This window comes from Mustela nigripes, chromosome 4, assembly GCF_022355385.1.
Source record: "Mustela nigripes isolate SB6536 chromosome 4, MUSNIG.SB6536, whole genome shotgun sequence".
Taxonomy (NCBI): domain Eukaryota; kingdom Metazoa; phylum Chordata; class Mammalia; order Carnivora; family Mustelidae; genus Mustela; species Mustela nigripes.
This window is the reverse complement of record NC_081560.1, coordinates 89,120,115-89,141,657: the sequence shown is the minus strand read 5'-3', so window position 1 is coordinate 89,141,657 and position 21,543 is coordinate 89,120,115. Positions and strand designations below refer to the sequence as shown.

At 40.9% G+C, this 21,543-nt stretch overlaps 1 protein-coding gene and 1 long non-coding RNA gene across 3 annotated transcripts in view; one reads left to right on the top strand and one right to left on the bottom strand.

Annotated features, from left to right (window-relative positions):
- Positions 1–14,875, bottom strand: part of PRKAR2B (protein kinase cAMP-dependent type II regulatory subunit beta) — an 87,582-nt gene extending 72,707 nt beyond the window's left edge. Inside the window, exon 1 of the mRNA XM_059397030.1 lies at positions 14,482–14,875. Coding sequence (XP_059253013.1) covers positions 14,482–14,791 — 310 coding nt within the window. The 5' untranslated portion in view covers positions 14,792–14,875. The remainder of the gene's footprint in view (positions 1–14,481) is intronic.
- A 398-nt stretch (positions 14,876–15,273) lies between these two features.
- Positions 15,274–21,543, top strand: part of LOC132016032 (uncharacterized) — an 86,177-nt gene continuing 79,907 nt past the window's right edge. For both annotated transcript variants that reach the window (XR_009403865.1, XR_009403866.1), the window contains exon 1: positions 15,274–15,441. This is a non-coding gene — a long non-coding RNA (uncharacterized LOC132016032). The remainder of the gene's footprint in view (positions 15,442–21,543) is intronic.

The window sequence follows — 21,543 nt, the reverse complement described above, 5'->3', positions numbered from 1 at the left end:
CAGTGGTTTGGGCTGCTGCCTTCGGCTCGGGTCATGATCTCAGGGTCCTGGGATCGAGCCCCGCATCGGGCTCCCTGATCCGCAGGAAGCCTGCTTCCCTCTCTCTCTCTCTCTCTCTCTGCCTGCCTCTCTGCCTACTTGTGATCTCTGTCTGTCAAATAAATAAATAAAATCTTAAAAAAAAAAAAATTCTGTTCAACCAAAATTACCATAAACGAAATGAAATAAAAACGCAAGACTGGAGGAAGATTCTTCCACTGCATGTTACCAACAAAGGATTAATAACCAGAATATTAATATGAAGAAAGAAAAAGAAAGAAAGGAGGGAAGGAAAGAAATCCTCCTATAAATCAGGAAGAAAAACATCATCAGTTGGATGAGAAAAATGGCACAGAACGAAAAAGTTTTCCACAGAAGACAACCTACAAATATGGTCAACAAACATAAAAAGATACTCCGTGTTACTAGTAATCAGGAAAAAGCAAATTCAATTCATGATGGGATTCCATCTAACATCCGGCTACTGGCAAAGCTTGTTAAAATCCAACAAAAGCAAATGTCAGCTTGAACGTGGAGAACCAGGAACTCTTCCACTCTGCTGAGAATGTGAAGTAGTTTAACAACTCTACGCCACAAAATGCCAGTGTGAGGGGGTAGTTACGGCTATGCATGCCTTACAACCACCCTCTCCCCACCTACGTATATATCCTCGGGTAGCAGTTCTCAAACTTTTTGGTCTCAAAACCTCTGTCCACTCTTAAAAATTTGCTTTTATGGGTCCTATCCACTGCAATTTGTTGTACTAGAAATTAAAACTGCTTAAAACTACCAACAACAAAACAATGCATGGTATTATAAATAACATATTTTTAGGGAAAATAACTATACTTCCCAAAACAAGCAAAATTTCGTAAAAAGAATGACTTTGTTCTACTTTTTTGCAAATCGAATGTAAGGGAGAAAACTGGGTTCTCACATCTGCTTCCACTTTCAGATGTGTTACAATATCACATATCATGTACCCTCTAAAAAACTCCACCATTCACATGACAGAATGAGAAGGGGAAAACGGCAAAGAACATTGTTGTTGTTATAGCTTTCACCCTACAGACTCCCTGAAAAAGTCTAGGATTGGGAGGGAATGATCCTTCAAGGGGTTCCCAGATCACACTTTGAAAACCATCTTTAAAATTCTAGTACATGTGCATAACACACACACACACACACACACACACACACACAGCTCACTACAGCACTATAATTTGTTTCCAACAAATTGGACATACCCAAAGTATTTGTCAAAGAGTAGATAAAGCTTCCATTTATATAAAGGCATACTACATAGCAGTCTAAAATAAATGAACTAAAGCTACATGAATCAATGGAACATCATCTCAAAAACTGTTCTCAAAAATAAAGTGGGGGCCCCTGGGTGGCTCAGTGGGTTAAATCTTCTGCCTTCGACTCAGGTCATGATCCCGGGGTCCTGGGATCGAGCCCCATAGCGGGCTCTCTGCTCAGCCTGCTTCCCTCTCTCTCTCTCTCTCTGCCAGCCTCTCTGCCTACTTGTGATCCCTGTCAAATCATAAAATCTTTGGGAAAAAAAATAAAGGGAAAATTATAATTTACATAAATGAAACTTCTGTTAAGTGACGTAATTCATACAAGCTTTGAAAATATGAAAAACAGGGACGCCTGGGTGGCTCAGTCAGTTAAGCATCTGACTCTTGATTTCAGCTCAGGTCATGATCTCAGGGTCTTGAGACAGAGCCCTGCGATGGGCTCCGTGCTGGGTGTGAAGCCTGCTTGGGATTCTCTCTCTGTCTCTTCCTCTGCCTCTCCCAACCTTTGTATGCATGCTCCCTCACTCTCTCTCTCTCTCAGAAAGATTAAAATAAACATTAAAAAATGTTAAAATTTGTAAAAGCCAGGAGATGACTTGTGTGAGAGTTCCTCAGTGTCTGTTCCTTTCTGTAGAGTGGAAATATCTCACAATAAACAAAGGGGAATAAAAGGTTCTGGTCTAATTAGTGTTGGCAGAAAAAAATCTCTCAAATATGCTCTAACACTACCAGAATTAATTCACACTGTGAATTTTTAACTTTATCTTTGACATGGCAAAACTAGATATTTAAGATATACAACTTTTTGATATATGTCTTGAAAAGATCACTCCAGTTAAGCTAAATAACTTTGACATCACCTCTGTGTAGCTACCCGTGTGTGTGTGTGTGTGTGTGTGTGTGTGTGTGTGTGAAAATTTAACTTAACACCTATCCTCCGAGCCAATTTCAAGTATATGACACAGTATTGGCAGCTCTAGTGTCAGGATGCTGTGAGGCAGATCTCCAGAACCCTTTCATCTTGTGTTAACTGAAACTTTGTACCCTTTTGATGCTAAATGTACTCTTAAAATATTTTTCACAAAACACTCTTTTTACAAATGAGTTTTTATTAGAATTCAAATACTGACATACCTTCTGGATTCTTTTTAAGGGATTACAAGGAAATAATTTTAAGACTTTTTATGAATCAAAAGTCCTAATACTGCTTTGTCGTAAATGGTCATTAGTGACAGTCAAAGAAATCAAAGTCCTGTGAACAACTCCAGGGACAAACAAAGATATCCAAGAGGATGGTCTTTTTTTTCCTTCTAAAATATATACAGATAGCAATGTGTAGTGGAGCAAGCAGAGAATTCCGAGTTTTCAGCATAAAACTGCATTGTAATGTAAAACTTCGGGAGGTAGAGATCTGTCCCACCACAAGCTTACTTTCACAAATATTATGACAAAAGGAAATGGCAACAAGCTATCAATTTAATACAACAAATTTTCTCCAATTAATTTATATTTTAGGCACATATTCCTATTTTTACTATAAGCATCTGCCTCATTTAAATAAAGTGACTATTTTCAAGACTCCTACCTACATTTTACTAAGATGTTTTAACATGACTTGTGAATACTTTAATGAAACCATAAACATGGGAGCTTCTACACACACGAACTTATTTATTCTGCCAGTTAAACATGGATTCTCAAGGGAGGGGAAGGTGTGAAAACAGAGCAAAGCTTTATACCATTGCTTTTTTAAATTTTTTTTTTTTAAGTCGGACTATTTACCTTGCATTTCAAATGGAATTCAAGAAGGCTTGAGATTTAAAGGAGCACGAGCTTGTTAAAGTATGAAACACTTAGCTAAATGATCTAAAGACTTTACTTTTATACTTTTCATTAATAACTTTTTTTTCTAGTACCACCATGATACTGCCTTGAAAGCAATCTCTAGATTCTTATATTTCCAATCAAACTTTATTTTTAAAAACTTTCATTTTTCTGACTTTTTTTTTTTTGAGATTTTATTTTGTCAGAGAGAGAGAGAGCAACAGAGAGCACCAGCAGGGCGAGAAGCAGGGAGAGGGAGAAGAAGGCTCCCTAATAAGAAGGAAGCCCCATACGGGGATCCATCCCAGGACCCCAGAATCACGACCAGAGCTGAAGGCAGACGCTTAACCAGCTGAGCCACCCGGGGGTCCCTCTCACTGACTTGTAAAGTTCTCCCATTCTCCCTTTCATTCATCCTCCCTCTCTTTAACATACTTAAATATAACGCTTAGTAACACTGTCATCTCACTTTATACTCACAACATCCCTCTCTGGTAGGTACGATCGTTATTCCCATTTCATGGAGAAAGAAACTGAGACACAGATGGCAAAGTAACTTGCTCAGAGTGCCAGAAGTTATCAGTGGCAGAGCCAGGATTCAGATCCAGAATCCGTGCCAAAGTCAGTCCTATTTTTTTTTTTTTAATTTCCATTGTTTCTGATTTTTCATGTCACTACTTGACATGAAAAACACAATCTATGTGTTTCAGCAACTAAACACAATCTATGTGTTTTCCACAAACTACTGGGTTTAACCAATGTGAGGCAGAGCACAAGGGGCTCTACGACCATGTTTCTCACATCAGTGGAGGGACAAAAAAAAAAGAGAGAGAGAGAGAATGACGTGGTAGTACAGGGATGCGCTGAGGCAGGAGATCACATTTTTAGCTGAGGACGAAACTATCTGGAGCCTGTAAGTGGAGAGGGCTGGGAGGCAGACAGACACATGGGTCTGAATCTCAAAGACGGGAGGTCTGGGCTGGTGCTGGGGGGAAAGCCAAAGGGCAAATGAGCCTTGGGAGGTGGGCAGGACTCATGCAATAAAGGCGGTAGGAATGGCAACAGAAGGCCAAGAGATTAAAAAAAAGAAAGGACAAAGCAGGTTCAGGGCCACAGACAAGTTTCAGATTTAGCATGGGGCTCCTATAAAGCAGAAGCAGCTACATGAAGTCTGGGCGGGTCCTCGATGAGAAACCTTCCATCAGAGGGGCACCTGGGTGGCTCTGTCGGTTAAGCTGCCGCCCCTTGATTTCCACTCAGGTCATGATCCCACCGTCATGACTCTCAGTCTGCCTGAGAGCCTTTCCCTCTGCTCCCCCGCACCCCACTCTCTCTCTCTCTAGAACAAATCTTTAAAAAAAAACAAGAAACACTCTATTAGAAATCCTCTGTGCCTGTGGGCTTTTGCATTCTGCAGAATGACCAAATATCAGGCCAATATCAGATAAAGCCTCATTTTTAATATAATGCGGTATAAATCTATGAAACTGAAAATAGGCTAAGGGGTTTCCATTTCATGAAAACGTTTTAAAATGCATTAATGTAATGGGTTATTAGAAGACTATTCTAAATGTTTACATGCCTTCAGAAGGCTTCAATCACTCCAGAAATATACATGTGTGGACATTTACAATTATGACACAATTAGTATTCAACTGTGGTTAAGTTATACTGGAGCACCTACTATGGGCAGGGAAAGTATTGGAGGGAGAGAGCCCGTGCCTACCTATTCCCGCCCGCCTGGAGTGAGGACACCTCCGTCTGCAAAGCTTACGCTGATGCATATGGCATATTCATCCTGCCCGACAAATGGCATTAGTGCCAACCAGAGCTTTGTGAAGATTACTGGGAGGGTGAAATGCAAGTTAACCCCTGGAGAAAGAGTGGGATTTGGCAGAACGTTAAGAAAAGAGGACTGGGCACTAAGAACCAAGACGATAACTCACACAGGAGTATTTCTGAAGATTAAATCCACTGAGCACCCTGCCTCGTGCCTCTCAGGGCTCTGTTTCACGTGATGAATCCCTGTAAGGGACTTGCCTTCCTTTCACATATTTTTCTAGTTAAAATTTATTTAGTAGGCAATACAAGTATATCATAAACATTTTTTCAAAAGTTACCAAAAAGGAGATCTTGAAAAGTCTCCCTCCTGACCAACTATCATCTCTCCAGCTGGCCCTCCTGAGATACTCTATAAAACCACATTTCTGTAAACTGTTTAAACTTTTTCTTCTAATTCTGATTGGTGTTTCCATGATTTAGTGATTCCTAACTAAACACCTGTAACAGGATAGGATTCTCTTGGTCACATCCCCGCAAAAAAACAAGTACTCTACAATCTCGGCTGGACTTCGAGATGCAGACGGGAATAGAAGTTTAAAAGAAAAAGCCTGGATCTTACCTTATTTCCTTTTTATAAGATAGGATTTTCCTCTTTATGCAGCCAAACTTCTGTTGTCAATTAACTTACCTAATGAATTTCTATTAAAACACGCACACGCGTGCACGCACGACCCTACGTACCTGCAGGTCCTTTATAATCTAGCAGCTTAAATCAGGAAAGCAAAATTGAGCAGACGCGTATTAACAGACTATCAGGTAAAGCTGTGGTCTCCAAAATGGCTCACGTACCCTAAGGCAGAGCGTAAAGCAATCTTTGGCATGCAGGAAAAAATCAGAACTTGCTTACAATTACTTTTTACTTCTTTCTTTCAAAGTTTATACTGTGGGGTGCTCTAACACACAAAAGTAGAAGGGTACATGTATAACATTTTTTTTTAAAGATTTTATTTATTTACTTGACAGAGAGAAATCACAAGTAGATGGAGAGGCAGGCAGGGAGAGAGGGAAGCAGGCTCCCCGCTGAGCAGAGCGCCCGATGCAGGCCTCGATCCCAGGACCCTGAGATCATGACCTGAGCCGAAGGCAGTGGCTTAACCCACTGAGCCACCCAGGCGCCCCATATATAACATTTTTAAAGACATACTCAGTGTGTCTTTAAAGTGCATACTCATAAAGGAGTGCATACTCAGATACCTTCTGCCAGTGAGGGTACAGAATTAAAAAAGTTTTGAGAATTAAAAAGCTCAGTATATCAGGTGTTAATTTCTAAAAATAAATACTTTATCAAGTTTCTAAAGTATACGAGGGGCTAATTTGAGTGAAACAGAGAAAACAAATTATAAAAGGGACAGATCAGTATTTGGCTGGGCTATACATTTTTAGAGACAAAAGTAGAGAGCTCATTTTTTGATATGTGGTTCTTTTTAACCATATTCCTGCTATGAGTTATTGAAAATGAAGTGTACCACGATTAAGGAGATGGGCTCTGAACCCAAGGTCAGGTTCATATCCTGACTCCATCCCCTACTTGGGGAGGGCTAAATGGCACATTTATAAATGGCCTTGTTCAGTGTCTGGCACTTAAGCTGCCAAAAATGTTGATCATTATTATTAAATAAAAGGAGCATCATTTAACAAACATTAGCTTTCTACAGAAACTGAAATGAAACAGCAGAGCCATGTTTTAATTCAGCTTCACCTTTTGGAAAGATGCTTTTTGGGTCCAATTGAAATGTATTTAAACACATGGAAGCTTTTTGCCTTCTTTTTTGTATTAAAAAAATTCCCTCAATATCACTCCCATGAACTATTTGGTCTTGGAACAGCTAATGTAAATTAAACAATGTCAGGCCCTAGCCAAACGGATATGGGAATAACTGTATACTGTATATCTTCTTGGCTTCACTTTCATGAGGAACATGTGTTTACATTTTGACCTTTTGTCTTTTTTTTTTAAATGCAGAGACATTTTTAAACAGCAGCAACTGGAATGATTTTTTTTTAAGTTTCCAAACATATTAAGTTACACATGGCAGTGCCCATTGCTGAAACATTTATAAATGTTACACCAACTGTGTTTATAGTTCTGATTTTTTTTAGATTGTTTTGTTTTCATATAAGCCATGACCTAAAAAATTTAGCTCAAATTCTTTCCACAAAATAATTACATAATGGAACAATCTGAGTCATTTTGAATTTCTGAAATACAAAACTCGCTCCCATAAAATAAAGATAGTGATCAGCATCATAGCGAGGTTTCTATATGGTTTTCTGTTTTTGTTTTTTACTATTTCAACCTTACCTAAATAGTATGGATAAAACTGAGAGGACTGTAAGAATAGGACCAAGAACATAGTGATAATCCGTTCAACTCAGAAAAATCACTGCACTCTGTTTTTCTTTCCCATTGTCCGTCCTTAAGCAATTGACATAAAAATAAAGCCAGTATTATATTTCACTACAACAACAACAACAAAAATCAAAGAACAAAAAAAGTGGTAATTCCGAAGGTAAGAGTACAAAAGTACTTCTCATTAGCCTAGGCTTTCAAACTGTAACTACCACCTTGATGGAAGACAGAGAGAACTTATATGTAAGTTAATATCAATAATGTAAGGGTTAGTGCTATGAACAAAGACTAAAATCAACTAAACTGGGGCAAGGAGCTTCCAGGGCTCTCAGCTGCCCCACCTACTGAATGAAAGAGATTACATGTACTATCTAGAAGACAGTACCTGACAAAACTATGTTTCCTAAGTCCAGAGATGGTAAACTTAAGAGAATAATAATTTTTTTCTTTAAAAAAAAAAAAAAAAAAAGGAAGGAAGGAAGGAAGGAAGGAAGGAGTTGGCACCCAGTCGATATTTCTGCAGTGAATAAATGAGTGAGTGAATGAGCACAGCATTCTCCCTTCAACTTTTCATACATCCCTTCTGCTAACAGGCCACCCCAGGTCCCAGCCCCGTCCTGGTATCAACGAGTGTAGACACCACTCAGGGGACCCTGCAGACGGCCAAACTCCTTCACTGAATCCCAACCTCCATCACAGGCTTTTCTCTAATTGCTATTACCCTCATTAAATGACTTCTTAATGGGTCACAAATAAGCTTCTCATTGAGGAATTCAAAGGTCTCTTGTTGGTATTTACACAGCTGAAAAAGAAACACATTTGCTTTTCTTGAGGCAGCTAGGAACAAAATCTTGACAGCTGGAAATTTACTGGAACCCAAGGAATGAGATTTGCAACAATAACCACCATTAAATATTTACTCCTTCCCACCCAGACACAGCACATCACTGTAGGTTCAACCTCAAATGGAAAGCTTATCACTGTCTTACATTAAATAATGGCAAAACGGTTTGACTTTTAAGACAGGTAGACAAATTAAAGTATCCTTCACTTTTTGTTCACGTGTTTTTATTCTATGAACTCTTCAAAGTATAAGTTAGTCAAATAACCTTCCACAAGTCCCAACTGATGTTACTCCTCTCTTCTTCCTCCCTCCCTCCCTCTTCCCCAAGCCTAAGGCTAACTGATGGGTAAGAGTTTGAGAAAGAACACTCTTTCAAGTCCTTTGATTTCCCTAAGTTATTCACTTAATACTACTATTAAAATGAATAATGTTCTTCACTGTTCTACTCTGAAAATCACAATTACCATCTAAACTCAGTATTTCTAAAATCTTCTCTATTATTGTTTTATGCTCATAATTAAAATAGTGGCTTCAATATTTTAGCCATTGTCATGAATGATGTGATTCCGGTTTGGAGGATTCAAAAGTACGATATAAATTTAAAACTTACAATATAAATTTCTAATAGTCAAAGACCATAAAGCCTCATTAATTATAAAATTCTGCAGCTCTTAGCTACAAATTACAAGCTGAAAGGATGTGGGTTTTATTACCATGCAACATAACTTCACATTAAATCCTAAGTGGGAAATGCCACGTAAGCTCATTTCCTACTTCATTTCTCTAAAAAGTGCAAACACGAGATTCATTTCCACAAAATAACAATGAAATTGCTATTCTGCAAGAAGTTTACACTTCTGAAACGTTTCATGTTAATGAGATCATTTGTCTTACACGGAAACAATGCTGGCTATGTGCACTGGTCCTGAGGCCCTTATAAATATTAATTCATTTATCCACTAACAACCTTACGAGGTAAGGATTATTAGTATGATAATACGTCAATATGCCAAGCACAGCGTTTCATACATGAAGGGAAATGAACGTTGTCTGACTTTCACGAACATTTTCAAGCCAATGAAGTGTACTGAAGAGGGGAATGAAGAGCTAACAATTGGCTGCTTTGTCTCCTCATCATCTCTAGTAGGCACCAAGAGAGCAGGTTCTTAAGGAAGAATGCAGAGATAACAGGGAGCCTAATAAATCAGCCAAAGGAGCACTTCATTAGAGCTGGGATTACTGCCCAAAAAGTCAATTGGCCAAAGTGTTTCATACTCCCGGTTTGGGCACGGTGAAGAACATTCGCACAGCAGGTTCTTTGGGAGCCAATATATCTACTGCTGGGACTCCTTTGGACAACTCATTTCAGGAAGACCACATAAACCACTTCAGACAGCTCAACTTCTGAGCCCTATGCTTCAAGTTCCAATGAAGCTTAGTTCTTCTGATGCTGCAGCAGAGATAGAGAGATAAAGAATAATTTGCTCATAATCCTCTAAGAAAACGTCTTAGACAGGTGACTATTCTTCTAATTGCTCCTAAAGCAACCAAGTCTTCTCATGAAAGAAATTTTTTTCTCTCAATCTCCCCTGACCACCCCCACCAGCTCCAACTTTCCAATATTTTGTGTGATTTTAAGGATCTCTTATAAATTCCCCATATTCCCTTTAAATTGTAAAAAAAAAAAAAAAAAAATCAAGATTTGACATAGGTCAGAATTAAGAGGATTAAGTCATAGTGTGTACATGGTGAATTTCTATAACTTTATCTTGACATGCTTGCCTTATAAGGTATTCTGAATTTCGGATGTATCCACTTTGAACTCTGGATGTTTTTTTTCCCCACAATATGGAAAATTAGTTCTTCTGTATTTTATATACAGTAGCTTCTTTTTCTTCCAGTTTGATTGCTCTTCATGTACCCACATGTAATTTAATTTTTTTCTGACCACTTGTCAATTTATAGGGGTAATTTGGAATTTTATTTACTTCGTTTTATAATTTCAGCAATTTCACTAAAGAAATTATTGAGCAACACAAGATCTCACAATGATGCCTGCATGAAACCATTAATTACAATTCCACTCCAAATTAGTACTGATCCAACTCTTTGGCCTGCAGTTAACCCTTTGAATATATTCTAAGCCTGGGGACACTACACGTCTGCAACATGTCATGCTTTACTTGCTTTCCCTTGGATGGGGATGAGGGAGGCAATCTCCACTGTAGTTTCTTTCAAAACTTAAACAGTTCCCTGGAAGGGTTATTACCATACGTCATTATCATTCTAATACCTAAAGGCAGCCCTTTTAACCAGAATTGATAGCAAACTGAAATGAACAGAATTAATAAAATTAGAAAACAGGAGAGAGATTGGATAGCTACCCGTGGAAAAAGGGATTCTCTGCCCATTTGGCCCAGTGATATCAATGGCCATGCTACCAGACCCTAGCTCACTTATTTGATTCCACCACTACACTGAGATCAAGGTCATATGCTGGATCCCCACGTGAGTCAAATGGACAGCAGTCTCACGGTGAAAAATTTGCCCAACCTCTCATAAATACCATCACTTGTCCTAAAGGGATTCATGAAAGTGAATACAAACCAATCCATGCAAATTAATCACCATTGCTGGAAAAATAACCAGGAAAACCTGATCTGTGAGTCAGTCCATTGGACAAATTTCATTTAGGATGAACACTCTGATGGCCCTGAGTTGGTCAGATGTGAGTAAGAAACTACTTTCTGGGGGCGCCAAGGTAGCTCAGTCATTAATGAGTCTGCCTTCCGCTCAGGTCATGATCCCAGGGTCTTGGGATCGAGTCCCACATCAGGCTCCCTGCTCTGCGGGAACCCTGCTTCTCCTCCCACTCTCCCTGCTTGTGTTCCCTCTCTCACTGTGTCTCTCTGTCAAATAAATAAATAAAATCTTAAAAAAAAAAAAAAAAGGAAAGAAAGAAAGAAAAAAAAGAAACTATGCTCTGCTACTTACTAGTCCCGTGTAACCCTGGACAAGTTCATTTTTCAGAGTCTTATAGATAAAACACATCAAAGGTCTCAGGTAGAGTTTGACACAAAAGGGATGCTCAAGTAATGTTGGCCCCAGCCCCTCCCAGACATAAAACCTGGGAGTTAAGAGCTGAGGGACGGAGCCAGGCTCTGGAACACACCTGTGTTTCAATCCCAGTTTGGAAACACACTAGCTATGAAACACTGGGCAAGTGACAGCCTCGTCCTTCTCACACAGCTGGGATAATGAATAAGAGCATTTAGGTAATGCCTAGCACATGGCAAATGTTTTTTAAATGTTGCTAAGACAAAGACATTACTATCATCACTATCTGTCGATCAGTGTTTCTCACGGTGTGATCAGAGAACTATGAATATCAGAATGACCTAGGATGTCTGTTTAAAAAAGGGGGGGCACCTGGGTGGCTCACTTGTTAAGTGTCTGCCCTCAACTCAGGTCACAATCCCAGGGTCCTGGGATCAAGCCCCACATGGGGCTGCCTGCTTGGTGGGAAGCCTGCTTCTCCCTCTCTCACTTACCCTGCTGTGTTCCCTCTCTTGCTGTGTTTCTCTCTGTCAATTAAATAAATACATTAAAAAAAAAAAAGACCCCATGTCCCACCTTCCCAACCTATTCAAAAAAGCTCTTCAAGAGCAGTGCCAGGTAATACTCATTTCTAAATCAGACTTCCTTGAGATGCATTCTAAAATTTTAGAAATTAGGGACCCAGTTGGTTTTATCCTGGGTCACAGTAAATTAAGATTTGTCTTGTAGTACTTACTCTTTACTATGCTACGCTAGGAGAATTACCCAGGATCTGATGTTTTCCTATTTTGGCTATTTTTGCATCTAAACATTAAACTGATAGGTTCACTTATAATTTTTTCCCCCAACAGCTCTATTCTGACTTTTCCTCCCTCTAGCCAGGAGCCAGCAAACTATGGCCTTGGTCTGACCAATTTTGCACAACCCCAACTTCCAGAGGAAATACGTGTTTAAAATGTTAAAAAAAAAAAAAAAAAAAAAGGAATATTCAATGAAGACCATATATCGTTCACAGAGCCTAAAATATTTACTATCTAGTCCTTTACAAAAACGTGTGTCAACCCCTGGTAGCCTATACTTTTTTGAAACTGCAAGTCTCAACACAATTTACATACTTAAAAAATAATGATAATAAGTGAGAATTAATTAAAATAGGAGAGACTCAATAGATATTTTCTAATGCACATAATAGAGGGACGTACCATTAACAAAGTCTGTTATATACGCATATACGTGTATTGGATAATGATCAAATTGTATTTGGCTGTAGTCAGAAAGTTTTAAAGTCCTTGTGGGTAGGGGTGGGAAATAAATAGCGCAATTGGCTAATGAGTATTCATTAAAACTCACACGGAGTAATTTTTACAATAAAGGTGCCTTGGAGAACATAAAACCATATAAAACGATCCCTGCTGTTTAGAAGTTAATGGCTTATTCATTACAAAATGGAAATAAAATCTGTTTTGTGTACAATCTACACTGTTGTAAGGAGAAAATGTAATCATCAATGCAAAGTACTTCCAAAGCATTCTACTACAAAGAAAATAGTTATACTAACAATAAATCATATCAAACACATATAGGGTTTTTTGGTTTTTTTTTTTAACCACCTCCCCTAGTTCCTAGTTTCCTCCACCTGGGAAACAAGTCTTTTTTTTTCCTTTGTGTGTGTGCAAGTGCATGTACGTAAGTGTGCGTGGACGTGCCAGGAGCATAAAAGAAGTATTAGATGCTTCTGCCCTTTCTGTGTCATCTGTTAATGGCTTCTCCTTCCCCTCTATTTAAAGTATACCTTCTTTTCCCTTTTTCTTAGTTCTAGCAAGGAAAGCATTTGATTAAATTCTTGTGCAAAAGGAAAGTGTAAGACTATGACCATCTTATCCCTGGAAACACTAAAAAGTCTAAAATAAACATTTTTTAAGTAACGGTTTTCCTTTTTATCTTCATTGAACACTGATGTCCAGGGTTTTTGTGATTGTTTCAGACAAGCTAAAAATACATTAATTCTAAAGCACATTTCAACAAATTTGCAAAGAAAACACCTTCCTAGGAACCTACTCAAAGAAATGACACCTTAAAACGTTTTCATTATATGCAATACACTGCAGACACACAAACCACAAGCAGTGTAAATAAATACAGACTGGTGCAATGCTGAAATGCTTGTTTGTCTTCCACCACAAAGACAAAACACTTGCACACCATGGTATTTTAGCTTGGGATGCCATAAAGATGGGATTTAGGCATGTGGTGTAAATACAGGAGGCTGTGACTGTGTGTGTGTGTCTGTGTGTGTTGGGGAAAGAGGGTTGTAAGCAGAAGGGGTGGGACTTGCCAAGATCAACTATTGCAGAAAATTCCTTTTTCTTTCTCATTCATTCTTTTTAGCTTGTGTCTGGCACAATCCTTACAATTACTCACTGACTTTTCATTCTAAAGACAACCAACAAGCTTTCAGAACTTCCTACAGGGGTTTTCACATACTTTTTTTTTTAAGGCACCAAATCATTGACTATTTGTTTTAAATAAAAAGCAAACCATTAGCCCGTTTCCTCATTCCAAAGACCCCATGAGTTGCAGGCTAAACACGATCCTTTGTTGTATGTCCAAAAATAACACAACACGGTATTGGTAAATTGGAAAATAACAGATTACTCTGCTTCCAAGAACGTCAAAGTTATTGCCATAAATTTTGTTCTGCCCCAAGGAGTCCAATTTCATGCTCCTTTTAGTGAATATACAGTCCTAACGACAGCAAAGCCAATCCAATTGAATACCCTTCGCCTTTTCTCTTTGGGCACTCCATTAATAAATACAAGAGCGGCAAGAGGATGCCAAGTGGGCCAGTTTCCTTTACGCACAATGGTATCCGAGCCGCGAAATCTGTCCACCCACAGTGACAGCTGTCTTGGATGCCCACCCCACACCGCTGGTCCTCTGTCCGCCTGCCCACGACCAGAGGGGTGCACCGGGACCGAGAGCCTTAACCTCTCGGCGCCCCACCTCCAGAGGAGGGAAAAAGGGGGAGGGCACGACACGAAAGCAGAGTAGGAAGGTGGGCGAGTGGGAGAGACAGAAATGGATGCTGAGGAGGTGGGCGAGATGGGAAGGTAGGGAAGGTGGCGAACGCGGGGAGAAGCGGGTGAACAAAGCTGCGGGGTTCTAGAGCACAGGGGCAACGGCGCGGGCGAGCGGGGGCGCGCAGGGGGTCGGGTCCTCACCGTTGAACGCCCCGGCGTCCGCGGGCGCCTCCTCCTCCTCCTCCTCCCCGTTTTCGGAGTCGGTGTGCATGGGCTCCTCCGCGAAGTTGACCCCCTTACTGGGGGTGCCGCCCCCGGCGGCGGCGCCCGCGTCCCCCCAGGTCCTGCCCTCATGGCCGAAGCGCGCGGCGCCTTTGCGCTCGTTCTCCTGCTGCAGGCGCGTGAAGTGCTGCAGCGCGAACTCCAGCAGGTCCGCGGGCTGGTGCCTCAGCACCTCCACCGTGAAGCCCTGCAGCAGCTCCGTCAGTCCCGCGGGGATCTCGATGCTCATCCTGCCTGCCCCGCGGCGGGCGCCTGGGCGCCGCCCTCGCCGCCTCCCTGGACCGGCCTGCGGCCCCGCGGCCGCCAAGCGAGCGCGGACGGCGCTGGAGGCGCTACCCGCTGCTAGCGCGGCGCTGTGGGCCCCGGCGGCCCGGCTGGCCCGGCCCGCGGCTCCCGGCGCGCGGCTGCTCCGTGCGGCGGCGACGGCTGAGCGAGCGCGGCCCCGGGAGGGCTGGCAGCATCTCCGGCTCCTCCCGCTCCCGCCGCGGCCGCTCCTCTCCCCGCCCCTCCCCCGCGCCGGGGCCGCCCCGCCCCCGCCCCGCCGCGCCGCGCGGGAGGGGGCGTCGGAGCGCGCCCACGTGACCCCCGGAAACCATGGCAACCTCCGCCGGCGGGCGCCGCGCACCGCCTCTGGGAAGGTTGCGGTGCTGAAGACGCCGGCGGGCGGCGGCTGGCTGACGGGAGCCGCGCCTCCGCGCGCGCCGGGCACGGGCTCGGCTCGACACTGCCCCAGGGGGCCCCCAGGCGCGCCCTGCCGTCCACCTGTCCGCGCCTGGGGGCGGGCGGGTCGCCCGGCCGAATTCCACAAGTCAGTCAGCACGGCGAGCCGCGCGGAGCTGCAGCCACGCGATTGGCCCCGAAACTTCAGCCTCCACCTCGGTAGCGGCATTTTCTTTTCCTCCGGGAATCGAGTTGCATTGTTAAGTGTTGGCAGTGTCTTTTGTTCAAAGTCCTCTGTGCTACCGGTTTTGTTTTGGACAAAAAAATAATAGCCCATCCTTGTGACACCTTTCTTTCTCCTTCGCTGCATTTTACCCAGCCTTTCTCCATACATCCTGTTTATGATGTTTTGCTTTACTGGTACTAATGCGATGCACTTACTACTATTTATTAAGACAAATGCACCATTTATTATGAGGCTCTTCAAACATGATAGTGCAGCAATTTGAATAAAATGTCAGAGTCAAGACGGAGGGTCCGATAGTAAAAAACGCTTTGCCTGATGAGGCTCTTATTATTTATTTTAAAACTTTACATTACACTTGGAGCTAATCGAATTGTATCTCCAAAATAGGTTACTTAACATAAAGAGAAATGGAACTAGAGACGTGTGCCATTAGTGTAGACGTCCTTGTTTTTAAAATGAGGCTTATTCTGCAAATATTTACAATTTTGAATTAGATTGCTTTTTACCAAGTAAATGGTTTTTTAAAACAAGTATTTCATTTTCTACAATGACCATAAAATAAATGGTCATAAAATAAATAAATAAAATTGTAAAGAACAAGCTCAATTATTCTGATTTATCTTTCCAATCTTGAAAAAAAAAAAGAGTACATACATGACTCAGGAAATTCAAAGCCTAGAAATCGAGATATCACATTTATAAAAATTATCTTTGTAGTAATCCTTTGCTTATAATCCAGCTTGTAACTGCTCCATTAGCGAATGTATTTCTTGATTTCTGTTTCTTAATCAACCTCATAATATTGTTTTTAATAGTATATTGTTTTTAATTATAGTAAAGTACTTCTACAATGCCAGGCACTGTAAGCAGTAAGGTTTTATTAAATGTCATGATCCTCATAGAGGACAATATTAGTCCAACTCTTTATCATGTAAGTGTTCTATAAACCATATAAGCATTATTATCTTTATAGATCCAGTAATTAAAGTGGATTTTCATTGTCTGCTTTCATTTATGATGATGTTTTTATTAAGATTAGCTTTGCTCACATGTGTCAGAAAATGCCAACTACAGTAGCTTAAGCAAGATAGAAGCTTATTTTTCTGTAATGTAAAGGTAAGCAGGACTGGTGTATGGTGGTTTCATGATCTTCAGGTATCCAGGCTCCTTCTAATTCATGGCTCTGTAATCCTCAGGTTGTGGTCCAGAATTGTTGTCCTACCTTCAGTCATCTCATTCATGTTTAAGCCGGGAGAAAAGCGGGAAAGAAAGGGATTCCACCCTCTCCTCCTTTCCCACATCTCCCATACACACACACACACACACACACACCTCTCAGAATGCTTTCAGGAAGTTAAACACACCAATTCCTCGTATACTCTCTTGGCCAGAACTTAGTCAAGATGGCCACATTGTGATGGATGCTGGATTGCATTTTCCAAAGGTGACTCCAAAAATATCTCCTGTCCCTTGTGTTCTTCTAGAGTGTGGCCTTGCCACTCCCCCATCAAAGGTTGAAACCTTAACTCCCCTCCTCTTGAATCTGGATGGGTCTGTGACTGCTTTGAAAGAAATCATGTCAGGATGACAAGAAGTAGCCTGTTCTGTGATGCCATGCCCCAAATCCTAACCCACAGAACCTGTGAGCATAACAAAAAGGTTGTTTTAAGCCTCAGAGTTTTGGGATAATTTGTAACACAGCAATAGGACTGAAACACATAGCCAAAGGAAAGCTTGGGAATGTAGTCTTTATTTTGAACAGCCATGGGCCAAGCAAACATTTGGAAATTGAGAACCTGTTCTGGGGACAATAACCAGTGTCTGCCAAATGGTTAACACTCTCCTCCAGGAATGACAGGGAAAAAAAAGAGCTACTTTTCCAAACATTTACAAAACCGTATTTCAAAGTAGCATATTCTGTGTTTCAGAGTAGTTTATTGTTGTTATTGTTGTTATTTTGTTTTTGTAGATTTACTATATGAGGCAAGGTGCATGGCTCTGTCATCAATGGCAATGCTAGGGGCATACGGCTGTCATTTCTTTAGGGGTTTAGAAGTGAGTCAGGCATGAATGCGTAATGGGATTAGATGACCTATGTGGTCTCCCATTCTGGGATATTCTACAACAGTATAATATTAAAAGAAGACATGTGGGATTTAAAACATCTTTGCAAACAGCTCTCTGATAACAAGTTTTATTTGCGTCAGTTCGTTAATCAGTAAACATGACCTGAAAAATTAAAGCTTGATCCTGCTAAGTCCTATTATGTTAATATTGTTCTCAGAACCAACATTCACTTCTAAACTCCTATTCTGGCTTTTATTCCCTACCCCGTATCTATTTGGGTTAATATGGTGTGATTTCCTTTGCTTTCATTTTCGGAATATGTCCTTCCAAACCTTGGAGGGCAGTAACAGTGGCCTATGGGGACTATTTATCTTTGGATTCTCAAAAAACATCACTGAAATTGATTCTTTGGTTGTTGATTTACCAAGCAATTTTCACTAGTTTCTCAGAGAAGCTGAAGCAATTGCAAAAGAACTCTTAGAGTTCAGCATTGGAATCAAATAAGAATGCTACCAAATTTGTGTTCACTCATGGAACATAAATAGATATTGGACAGAGACATCAATTTGTTTATATGCAGCCACCAACACAGGACGACAAGCCATAGGTTATGATGGAGAATCGTAACTGTGAGCAATCAATCAGACAGCATTTCTTGCCAATAGTTACTAGGTATTCTGACCACGTCTCTTTGGCTAAAGAAATATATACCTGTTCGAGGCAAAAAGACAAATGGAAAGGACATGGGGGGTTGTGCCTACACAGAGCCCATGCTAGCTGTCTCTCTTAGTTTTATATACCTTTACCAGTTCAGTACCAGCTATGGTTTCAGTGTCTCTAGTTCATATCCGGAAGAGAGGGAATCCAGTTAATTTGGTCTTGACCATCCAGTGAATGGGCTGGCCTTGCATGAGAGTTTCTCTCCTGATTCAGTCCGTGTGGCCAGTGACATGCAGGATAAAGAAGGGGCTGGGTAGCATAAATAAACACGTACCAACACCTACGTCTTCAGCAAAAAGTCCCAAACATGGACACTGCTGGTGGCATAGGTACCTTCACGACTTAGGAAAGATGGCCACTTCATAGCCTGGAAATCTTGGAAATGTTTGGGCTAAGACTAAATAAAATGATTCATGTCTAGATGCAGGTGTGTACCCCCAACTTTTCAGATTCAGTAGGTCAGAAGTGGGACCTGAGGATTTGCCTTTCTGTCAAACTCCTCGGGGATACTTCTGCTGCAGGTCTGGGGACCACACTTGGGGACCCACTACACTCGATTCTCCCAACAGGGACCTTATACTCATACTGAGAAGACAACTGCTTGAAGTAACTTTTCTGCTTAACATCAAAGCGTGAGTTTTTCTCTGGCTAAATGGAACCTAAATGAAACTTCATTATTCTGTTCTCCTTTAAGAAGTCTTGTACAGCTAAAGAGATTCTCAGAAGTAACAGAGAATATATTCTTAAATGCTACAATTCATAAATAGAATATGGGTTTCCTCTTAAGGATGAGGTCGGGCTCACAAGTTTATCTCTGCTTCCTAAAGCTGCACTGAAACCGTGACTAAAGGAATGGGGAAGATAAAACAAAATTATAAATTCATAAGGACAAAAGAAGAGAACTATAATAAAAATTTTAAATGATAATAAAAAATTTAAATTACTTAGCCTTAAAAAGGAGGGGAATTCTGGCGTACACTACAATATGGCTGAACCTTGAGGACATTATGATAAGTTAAATAAGCCAGTCAAAACGTTAAATAAGCCAGTCAAAACAGACAAACACTGTATGACTCCACTCAAATGAGTAGTCAGAGTCATAGAAACAGAAAGTAGAATGGTGGCTGTTGGGAGCTGAGGGGAGGGGGAAATGGGGAGCTGTTTAATGGGCAAAGAGTTTCAGTTTTACAAGATGAAAAACTTCTGAGGTTTGTTGTGAATATGAGTGTACTTCACACTACTGAACTTGAACTATAGACTGAAAAATGGTTAAGATGATAAACTTTGTTATATGTAATTTACCACAACTAAAAATTTGTTTAATTATTTAATTTTTAGAAAAGGAACAGGAAGGGGCACCTGGGTGGCTCGGTTGGTTAAGCATCTGACTTCGGTTCTGATCTTGGGGTCCTGGGACAGAGCCCAGTGTCGGCTCCCCATTGTGTATCTCTCTCCCTCTGCCTCTCTCCCTGCTCGTGCTCGTTCCCTCTCTCAAATAAATAAATAAGATGTAATAAAAGGGAAAAGGAACAGGAAAAGAGACAAGAGCAGATGAGAGTTGTCTACTAAAATTTTGGAACTAACTTAGCAAAGTGTGGAGAACACTGGAGCCTAAGCTTGGGTGAGGGCTCAGTGAGAGGAAGCCAGTGAGTAGCAAGATCACATTTGTATCACTGAGCGCAAAAGCTCGGAATCTGGAGACAGCAGGTGCCTCTGAAAAGCAATAAGGAGCAAGGATTAATGAAATGTTACCAGCTGGACTGGTAACACCTCTGGCCCTCCTCTGCCCTATGTAGGCAAGTAACTGTGCTCCTTCATTCCCAGCTGGAGGTGGAGGGGCTCACTTGAGATTTGCACAGCTGATTGTGGGGGATCAGATGTGGCACTGAGGAGAAGGGATTGATTCTAATTTGGTGAACTACTGATCAGTGGCCTCTTTCCCCCTATGGACTCCCTAAAGTACACCCTTCCAGGCAGGAAATCGGAGGATTCCTTTTGAGGGAACTGACCAGCTCAGGAGTCAAGACATACAGATGCTGACATTCGAGAGCCCAGTTCTCTGTCTCTTCACCCTATTTTGATGTTCACCAGTCAACACCCTCTACCACCCCCACATACCTCACAAACATGAATTCAGCAGGAATCATCAGATTTCCAAGAAAAACTTTTAGTATGACACACTGGGACCAAAAAGAAATGAACTGAAAAGATAAACTAAGAGAAGTAAAGACTGTAGTGAAGAGAAGAAAAATTCTGAAAGCACGTTACTATCCTTTACTACAGTAAAGACTGTAGTGAAGAGAAGAAAAATTCTGAAAGCACATTACTATCCTCAGATATACAATAATAACAACAAAAGTAATTGTTAACATTTATTTATGTTAACATTTATTCATGTAAACATGAATAGATACTAAGCACTTTGTATCTATTAACTCATTGTTCACGACAACCCTATGATGTGTGTACTACAACAATGCACATGAATAAACAGAGACACAGAGATGAAGTAATTTGACCAAGAGCACACAGTTTGTAAATGGTATTGGGATGAGACCCCAGGCAGTCTGGCTCTATAGCCAATATTCTATAAATGAAAGGAATAAGAACTCCTAGAAATTAAAACTTTGAAAGGAAAAATATAATCCATAAAATGGATCAAGATAAAGGTGAGGACACTTAGCAGAAAATAAAAGAGAAAAATCTAGAAAATGAAAGAGAAAATAAGAAAATCAGAATTGACTCAGAAACCATGATATCTAATGATAGGCGTTCAAGAAAGAAAACAAGACAAGGATAAATGGAGAAAATTGTTAAAGAAATCATACAGGAATTTTCCCCAGAATTGAAGGATGTGAGTTTCTAGACTGGAGGATCCCATGCACATGCCCATAGGACAATAAAGAAAAACACCCTCAGCAGGCTTATAATACTAACATTTCAGTATTTCAGAACACAGAAGAGTATAAAAGCTTAGACTATCATCAGACTTTTTAGCAGCGGCACTGGAAGCTAGAAGACAATGGAACAATATCTTGAAAATACTAAGGGAAACTTATTTCCTACCCAGAATTCTGTATCCAGCAAAATTCAAGGTAGAATAAGGGTATTTGCAGATATGTCAAGTTTCAGAAAATATAGACTCCTATTATCCTTTCTCAAGAATTGGAATAAGGGACACCCGGGTGGCTCAGTCAGTTGGGTGTCTGCCTTTGGCTCAGGTCATGATTCTAGGGTCCTGGGATAGAGCCCCACATCAGGCCTGTGCTCAGCCTGCTTCTCCCTCC